The following is a 9798-nucleotide window of genomic DNA, read 5'->3' on the forward strand; positions in this document are numbered from 1 at the left end:
AGATAGCAACCCCACCTCCAGGACGAGGCTCAGGTCTGTCATACCGGAGGAGGGAGTAACCCGGGAGAGATACTAAGGAATCGGAGACATCATGAAGGAGGAAAGTTTCTGTGAAGCAGATCACGTCTGGTTGGTCAGAAGCAACCTGTATGGAGAGATCAGTTAAGTTTGAACGAAGGCCCCGGATGTTTGAGGTCCATACCGTTAATGAAGAGGAATGGGGAGCATCGGATACAGAACAGTGGGGAGGTGGGGTCGGGTAAGATGTGGAAGAGGTGGAAGAGGTAGGGAGAGCTGTTGAAGGTGTGTCAGAGATTTCAGAATAGCTCGGAGAAAGGGAAGGATGGGGCTGACAAAAGGTTTGATGGTGATTGGGTGAGGCACAATGAGGTGTTATTTGAGGAGGGGAAGAGTGAGGCAGAAGGTTGGGGGAGATGGAGGTGAGAGTTGGAAGGGGGAAGAAGCGGGGAGGACGCTTTGAGAAGGAGGGGTGAGAGGGGGGAAATGGAGAAGAAATGAGGGTGGGGAGATTTGAAGGGGAGGGGCGATGGGGGAGTTTATGAGGGGAGGGGTTAGGGGGGAGTTTAGGAAGGAAGGGACAAGGGGAGGGATTTGAAAGGGATGGGATATGGGGGAGATTTGGAGGTGAGGGGGGAGTCTAGGAGGGGAGGGGCGAGGGGGAGTCTTGGTGGGGAAGGGTGTGGGGGGTGTTTAGGAGGGAAGCGGCAAGGGGGGAGATTTGAAAGGGATGGGTGATGGGGAGGATTTGGAGGGGAGGGGCAAGGGGGAAGATTTGAAAGGGATGTGTGATGGGGAAGATTTGGAGGGGAGGGGTGATGGGGAAGATTTGGAGGGGAGGCGTGAGATTGGATTTTAGAAAGTGTACGATTAATGGGAAACAAACATTTATTGCAAAATGAGTTACTTGTGACCTTCGAGTCAAAAATACGTTTAAGGACGCTGGAGGGAGGATGGAGTGCAGGAGAGTTTAGGGAATGTAGAAAAGAGGCACTGTAAGAGATGGAATTTTTTTTGGGGATGAATAGATTTGATGAGCAAGTCGAAAGCAACCTTTTAAAGAAGAAGAAAAAATAGGTGTTGTAATATATGACAGAATACAGAACTTGAGGGGAAGGTTTAAACATTTTAAAGTTTAACAGTGAAAACTATCTGGGGAAGTGGGGGAGAAACACATGGTCGAAGAACGAACGAACGAATAAACGAATAAGATCAATGAATAAGAACAGAGAAGGAAATGTTTTTTAGTTTTTTTGGTTTTTTTTTAGTTGAGATTTTAAACAAGGAAGTAGGCTATGGGGTGAAAAGACTGGGAAAAACAGAGAACAAAAGTTATTGGAGCACAAACGACGGACCGTTGAGAGAAAAACAAAGCCTCAAGGTTGGACACTGTACAAGTGTACAAGGCCTCAAAAGACACGACACGAATTAACACGATTTTCTATACAGGTATGAAAGATTTACACTGAGAATCTTCCTCCGGACACACATTATACGTACACACACCATAAAATAAATGCAGTTATAACGAAAATACAAATGGGAACAATTACTTAACTTCGATTTCGATGGAGAGCGTGGACAGCTGCGAATAAACGAAACCTTGCCGGCAAGACCGGAAGCGGAAAACAGGGCAAAGGTATTGCCTAAGGTATTGCCCTGAATTTATGGCAAAGGTATTGCTTCTGTCTTTTAATCCTTTTCATCACATATATGCAATATGCATTCTCTGATCCATACTGTTATTGGTGGCCACACCATTAACCCAATTTCAACTTATAACTTGAACACCAACAAAAAGCAGTGATTCAGATATCGTCGCCTCTTTAAAGTCATTCCTTCACTGACTTTCAACTTTCGTACAATAAATCTGTGTCAAACTATAAGGATTTTCTCAGCCAATCACCAAGTGGCTGGCCATCTCTTCCTTTCACCAAAAACATGTCGATTCTCTCTATTGCAGTGTCCATCATAGGATTCTGAACTAGTCCATATAGGGTATGACCCTTAAAATTTGCTTTCACTCACAATGCTTCAATCAGTATTTACTTTTGCTCAATCAACTTTGTTTCAGACAGGTGTGATTATTTTTTAAAGTTCCACCTCTAGGGTACGCTTTGGTTTCTAATAAGCAATACCATATGTAACTCCATGCAAATTCTTGGAAATGCCATGTCACACGTTTCTTTTCTTTTGGATAATCATTTTTAATATTCAAAATGATTCTTTTCTAAACTGGACATGCTTTCAGATTGAAACCGAGGGGTGTTTCTTTGTTTATTTTGCTCGTTTTCTTTAACTATACAGTGATTAAGGCTCATGGTAAAACAAGTGCTGGGACTAGTTAGCAAAAACTTAGTACGGATCCGGCTTGGTAATTTGGGCAAAAATTTACCTGTTCTGAATCACTCGGATAAGTATGCAATTTGTTTAAATGATTTTTTTTTGTTAAACATGATTGTGGCTTGTGGAAAAGTTGTAAATTAAGTGCATGTGAATTGATTGGATGGAAGATACCGAGACTAAAGTTAAGCTGTGTTGACAGGTACAACTGGCCACAGCAATGCTCACATTACAATACAACAATGTCCTTTCATCTTATTATCTATATACGAGTATAAAAGGAGCCGAGCGAGTTTCTCCATCACGTTTCATTCAAAAGGGTTTCTGCTGTCATAGAATAATACAAATGGTATCCGTTGGAAAAGTAATGATCTATTTACTTGAAAGCTCAAAAAGAGAAACATGACCATTCAAAGCACATCCATTACATGCAGTGCCGTTGAATTTTTCACATTTTGTTGTGTTGCAGCCTGAATTTGAAAAGGATTAAATAGAGATTTTTTTTTACTGATCTACACATAATACACCATAATGTCAACATGGATTTATTTTTTTTTCCTTCAGAAATTTTTACAAATTAACAATGAAATACAAAAATATCTAATTTACCTAAGTATTCAGCCCCTTGAGTCAATACTTTGTAGAAGTGCCTTTGGCAGCAATTACAGCTTCAAGTCTTTGGGTTTGTCTGCATCAGCTTTGCACATCTGGATTTGGGGATTGTCGGTGAACAGCAATCTTCAAGTTTTTACACATATTGTCAAAGAATTCAAGCCACTCAAGGACTTTCACAGTCTTGTTCTTGAGTCATTCCAGTGTTGCTTTGGTTGTATGGTTGGGGTCATTGTCCTGTTGGAACGTAAATCTTTGCCGCAGTCTACGGTCTTTTGCACTGTGAAGCAGGTTCTCCTCAAGGATTTGCCTGCATTTGGCTCCATTCATTGTTCCCTCTATCCTTACAAGTCTCCCAGTCCCTGCAACTGAAAAGCATCCCCATTGCAAGATGCTGCCACCACCATGTCCGCTGTTAAATGTTGAGGTCCAGAACGAGATTTGTTTGCCACCTTAAATGAAATAGCATCTTGCTCGCTTCATTCCAATAATCCATTGTTCATTCCGCTTGCAGGAGAAGTACATGGAGAAGAGGAAGAAGTTGTTTCTTGGGTTTGTTGATCTGGAGAAAGCATTCGATAGGGTACCACGCAAAGTATTGACAGAGATGGGGGATATGGGATATATATATATATATATATATGTATGTATGTATGTATGTATATATGTATATAATTATGTATATATATATATATATATATATATATATATATATATATATATATATATATATATATATATATATATATATATATATATAACTGTAAGAAATAGTAGAAACTCCAAAGTACGAGCAGGGCGTCTCATTTGTATTGAATAAATAATCGTTAGATTAAATAAGACGCGGACGTAGCTTCAGGACGTCGATCTTTAATTGTCGACACGTGGATGACACGTGTCATTTCAGCTTGTCTGTACCACTTGCCTCACATTGAGGAAGTTAGGAGTGGAGGAATGGTTGATCAGAGTAGTGATGGCAATGTACAAAAGAGCGCGCACAGCTGTAAGGACGAAGGACGGGAACAGTGGTGAGTTTGAGTTTGAGGTGAAGGTGGGAGTGCATCAGGGGTCGGTACTAAATCCACTACTATTTGTAGCTGTGATGGAGGTGCTGGCTCAGAACGTAAAGGAGGGTTTACCGTGGGAGTTGTTGTATGCAGATGATCTGGTGTTGATTGCGGAAAGTATGGATGGACTGAAGGAAAAGATGAACACGTGGAAGGAATGTCTGGAGACAAAAGGTCTGAAGGTGAATATCGGAAAGACGAAGGTGATGGCAAGTGGTAAAGCATGTGGTGAGGTGGAAAGAACTGGGAAGTGGCCCTGTGCTGTGTGTAGGAAGGGTGTCGGAGTGAACTCCATTCAATGTACAATGTGCGCTGAGTGGGTTCATCAAAATGTAGTGGTCTGAGAGGGTCATTAACCAGTGTGGCAGCTACATTCAAATGTAAGGTGTGCACAGAGGGTGCTGCAGATGGAGGAAATGTTGAGTTGGATCTTGGAGACGGCATGAAGCTGGAAGGTGTGAAAACATTTTGCTACCTCAGAGACATGCTGAATGGAGAAGGTGGATCAGACTCGGCAACGGTTGCTCGAGTGAGATGTGCATGGAAGAAGTTTCGGGAACTGAGTGGCGTGCTGATGATGAGGGGAGTGTCGTTAAAGCTGAAGGGAAAGGTGTATGCTGCATGTGTGAGAAGTGTTATGATTTATGGGAGTGAGACATGGGTAATGAACGTAGAGCAGCAACGAAGGTTGGAAAGGGTGGAAATGCGAATGGTTCGACGGATGTGCGGAGTATCGTTGAGAGAGAGGAAGACAAATGATGAATTGCGAAAGATGATGCGAATAGAGCCTGTGATTGATGCTGTGAAGAGGAACAGGTTGAGATGGTTTGGTCATGTGTTGAGGAAGGATGAAAGTGACTGGTTGAGAAGAGTGGTGGAAATGAATGTAGAAGGAAGCAGAGGACAGGGAAGACCGAGAAAGACTTGGCTAAAGATGGTGGAAGAAGAAATGCGGGCAAGGGGGTTAACAAGGAGAGATGCAGAAAATAGGGCAAAATGGAGAAGATTGTCATGGGGACCGCAAGGCTAACCCCCGCTCTAGCAGGGAAAATGGCCTTTAAAATGCATGTTGTTGTTGTTGTATTCCGCTTCATTCCAACACAAATTTTGTTTACCAATTAAGCAATCACTGATGTTTGGAACTCCAAACGATCCCCAAATCCATTTTTCTCCTGCTTTGACCCGGTTGTGATCAAAGGAATGTGATTAAATTTTCTTTTTTTTCCATTACTTTAACCTTTTTTTTGTTCTGCGAGCTTGAGTACATGGATAATGCAAAACATTGCTCCGACTATTTTATGATCTTGCAGCAACATTGTATGTGTGCAGGACACATCCAGATTGGCTGTAGTCACCAGGCAAGAGGAGGGTAACATGGTGAAGTCCGGTAGTTCACATGCACCAGAGGGGGCCAGTGCTGCTGGGTATGAATCCTCTGCTGTTGGCTACTCCATCCTGGGGAAGTCAGATACCGGTGAGCTCCTTCTTCATCCTCATTTTTAATGCAAGGTTTAGGCTCGTGGAAGAGGTAGAACACAGAATATATCAGGACACAACATAACAAAGGGAACAACAGAAGACAGAAGAAACGCCAATAGCAGGGCGGAGGGAGAAGGTAGACGGAGACGGACAAACAAGGGATGCAGGTAACGATGTGGGGTAGGAGAGAAGGCATGGGGTGGACAAGATGGATGCTTGAGCAAAATTTTGGGAGGGTTGGAGATGGGGGGGGGGCAGGGGAGGGGGTTGTTTAACAGGTGTAGAAAAGATCATGGCTTTGGATGAGGGATGACGTGAAATGGTGGTAAACTGCTGTCTTGAAGACTTGGAGGAGAAGAATTGGATCGAAGAGAGTGTGGAAGGTGGTTCCACAAGCAAGAAAAAGAGGAATAAATGAGTGGAGGTGAGCAGTCGTTCTGGATTTAGGCAGGTTCACGATGAGGGGGTTGCTGGCCGACCATGTATGTCCGGCAGATACCTGGGGGCTGTCGATGGGTGGTGAAGTGATAAGCCAATAGACTCGGCTTCATCACGAGAGATTCCAATGATCCTAAAAGCCTTGCGTTCCATGGCGTCGACCTGAGCAAAATGTGAGGCAGGGGAGCCAGCCCTGATGGGAGAGCAGTAATCCATTAAGCTGCGGATGAAAGCCTTGTAGGTGGATAGAAGTCCAGGTGTGCCAAGGAAGGACTTTGCCCGAAGGAGGATGCCCAGTCGGCATCTGGTTTTGGAGCCCAACTTTTAAATGTGGCTTGCCCAAGAGAGATCATGACTGAGAGTGAGACCCAAAGGTTTGAATGGCTAAACCTTTTTGAGACAGTTGTTGAGAAAGTAGATGGTAGGATTTCTGCTTTTCTCCAAAAGAAAAATTACTGCAAGTGAAATTGAGAGGTACGCTGGGCATATTTTTGCTTTTCTTTTTTTTATTACACATTTTTTCTACTTTTTCCCCATCCTCGCAGGTTACGTGGGTCTTGTGAACCAAGCCATGACCTGCTATCTTAATAGCTTACTGCAGACTCTCTATATGACTCCAGAATTTCGCAATGCACTCTACAAGTATGTATATGTTATTTACCATTTCCCTTTTACAACCTGTATGTGTGTTGTCAAGTGTTTTGTTTTATTTCGATTTGGTTATTTGCATTTTTGTGAATGAAACTGAGCCTGACTTTCACGCATCCATAATTGTTCTGAGCTTTGATTTACTAATTATAGGGATAATGTGTCACCACCAAGAGGTCTAATGGTAGCAGTAAATGCTGAGTGTTAAGTCCATGAATAATAGGCCTAAATTTCTTTATCTTATAAAGTCTTTTGTTATTAAGCTGTTATAAAGTCACCAGAATGTGAACTCCACTGCAAGCTGCAGGTACAACAAGAGTTTAGTCATTGTGTTCATCATGATTTTTACACAATAAATGTGCTTTTATGACCACTCCCCAATCTTTCTCTGCAATTTTACCTCTTACCAGATGGGAGTTTGATGGGACGGAAGAAGAGGGTGGCTGCAAGTCTATTCCTTACCAGCTTCAGCGACTATTTGTGCAACTACAGACCAGCTGGAAGCGTGCAGTGGAGACGACTGACTTAACACGAAGCTTTGGCTGGGACAGCAGCGAAGGTGGGATTGGCTGCTTAATTTGTTTGCCCACAGGTCAACGCGTCGCCCAGTCAAGCACCAAGATGAGACCAAGATAATCAAAATAATTTTGCATCTTCATTGTGTATGTGGACCGGATCACTTGGGGGTGCATTATCTTCATGCAACTGGGTGGATTTTAATGGACAAAACTAAAGGCTGTTTAGTGTTAATCGGTTTCATTTTAATTTGTCACCTTTGAACATTGTGCTACCATGGCGTAACCATTGAAGACAATCCTTACTCTTAAAAATAAGACTGTGTTCCTTTTTTGCACAGTTTTGCCTGAAGTTTTGATGGACAATTTGGTGACGTGCATTTATAAAATATCTTCATGCAGATATAGAAAACTTCGTTAAAAATGCGGCTTTACAACACGTGTATTTCAAAACCCAAAGGTATGCAGATTGTCCAAAATGTGAACTATAACCATCACATATTTTTGGACTACAATACAGGCCGATTGACTGCAAAAGCCCTGGAAGAATCGGACTCTATTGACACCTTATCGAATTCTCACAAGTGACCATAAAAGTTGCACAATATCTGCAGCCCTGTATTGTCTAGAATTGAGTACGTCCTTTTACGAGACTATACCAGTCTATTTTGTGATACGTGCATGTGTTTTTGTGCGTCTTCACCAAAAGTCATGGGACATCGCACTTGATGTGAGAAATTATCACGCCATTCTGATATGCATAATAGTGTGTGATTTAGACAAATATTATTTATCTTTGCTTGGATCTCGTGCATCATGTCCCACCGGAAGAAATTATCGAAGTTGTATCAATTTGGAATGACAATTGACCATCCTCAACTGTATTTGGAAGATTTACAACTCTTTGGCAGTGTGGAGGTGGGGGGGGGGGGGGGGGGGGAGGCAAGGTATCCATTTCATGCTGATGATGACTAATCATCTCGAAACTCGTCTGATTTCCTTCCTATTGGGAGAAGTGGGAAACGGTTGGCTTTTCCTTAAAGCAAAGGGGGTTTTAAAGACCATTTAGGCTTCCTGTTGCTGTGGTTCGTAGCATAGCAGTTGACGCTGCTTTTAGCAGTGAGCGGTTCTGACTTTTTCACACACTTCAACCGGGTCGGAATTTGTATTCAGATTTTGGTATATTTTTCCCTGGCTATAACTTGGAGATCTTATGAACCGTATAATGCATATGAAACAGGGTGGATGTGGTGTGTAGGTATCCTGTGTTGGTCACGATCCTTTCAGCAAATACCAATGCTGTACAGTGAGTGGTTCATTGTCACCAGTGTGTCGATGTGTGCAACCTCAAGGGAATAGAACTCTAACAGATTGCTTGGTGGAGCAGACATTTAGGGAAAATATGAAATGGAACTCGATGTTGAGATATCCTGTGAGGCTCATTTCAGCTTGTCTGTCAAGCTGTGAATCCATGGAATACCACAGAATGCACAAAGGCCTCTTATCAGTGTGGTCAATGTATGACGTGCAACAAACACGTGTCATGATGCTATAAACTGTGGAAACTGGTTTTGTGGAGTTACACCTTCAGTTACTTATTCGTCAGGTTTGATGGCAGCGTCTGTGGAATGTATCGGAGCAACATTTATGAGCTTAACCACAACATTTGAATGAATTGAGGAATGCACATTGTGTGGAATGCGAAATTATCCCACTTTTAACTTTTAATTTTTCTGCAAAAACTAGTGGCAGTTATTTGTACTGAGGTCTAGGTTATGATTTTGACAAGGGGAATTGCAACATGTACAATTGCATATCAAGATGTTTGGGTGTCCATTACACAATTGCCACGCACAACGGTTTGTTATGCATTATCAATTTAAAAGTGTCCCTTGAGTCTTAGTACTTTTTTGTTTGCATCTCTGTGTCATCGTCATTATAAATGTGTGTTTATTATTATTATTAGTCATCAGTGAACCCTTTTTCCAGTGTCGATTGCATATTGAATTGCGTTATATTTATTTGTGGGATTTTACTTCAATCGATTTTTTTCTGCATGCAGCTAATGCAGTCGGGTTCTAGCATTGAATGTCTTGTGTTGATTGGACCAGTGAGTGATTCCTTTGTTTCACTTTGTCTGCACAGCCTGGCAACAGCACGACGTCCAAGAGCTTTGCCGCGTTATGTTTGATGCACTGGAGCAGAAATGGAAGAATACTGAACAGGTCTGAATGAGCATTTCTCTTTCGGTTTCTACAAGGCCATTCAATCTTTAAAACCTGTTCCACAACTTCGCCATCCATAATCTTGCATTTTACTCGTGCAAATGGGCCACTTATTTCAGTGTGGAAGAACTAGCATCTGATGGACGTGGTATTGAACCGCCTTGTCTATGGCCGTTATGAAAGCTGAGCCTTTCATTGGTGTGGCATGTTGCTTTGTTCCAGGCTGACCTCATCAATCAGTTGTACCAAGGCAAGCTGAAGGACTATGTTCGGTGTCTAGACTGTGGTTACGAAAGTTCTCGCCTTGACACTTACTTGGACATCCCACTGGCAATTCGGCCCTTCGGCTCCAATCAAGCCTACTGCAGTGTGGTAGGTGTTGCTCTCACAATGTGTGCAAGCCATTACTACTACATTTATAAATAGTATAACTACACAATGGCCTGTGCACTT

General features: G+C 42.4%; 1 protein-coding gene across 6 annotated transcripts in view; it reads left to right on the forward strand.

The window, feature by feature from the left end:
• Window positions 1-9798, forward strand: part of USP47 (ubiquitin specific peptidase 47) — a 124007-nt gene that overhangs the window by 51069 nt on the left and 63140 nt on the right. For all 6 annotated transcript variants that reach the window (XM_078783529.1, XM_078783530.1, XM_068124835.2 and 3 more), the window contains 5 exons: window positions 5370-5514; window positions 6503-6599; window positions 7016-7164; window positions 9266-9345; window positions 9568-9717. In XM_078783529.1, coding sequence (XP_078639655.1) covers window positions 5370-5514; window positions 6503-6599; window positions 7016-7164; window positions 9266-9345; window positions 9568-9717 — 621 coding nt within the window. The remainder of the gene's footprint in view (window positions 1-5369; window positions 5515-6502; window positions 6600-7015; window positions 7165-9265; window positions 9346-9567; window positions 9718-9798) is intronic.

Source organism: Myxine glutinosa, chromosome 8, assembly GCF_964187855.1.
Source record: "Myxine glutinosa chromosome 8, kmMyxGlut1.1, whole genome shotgun sequence".
NCBI classification, from domain to species: domain Eukaryota; kingdom Metazoa; phylum Chordata; class Myxini; order Myxiniformes; family Myxinidae; genus Myxine; species Myxine glutinosa.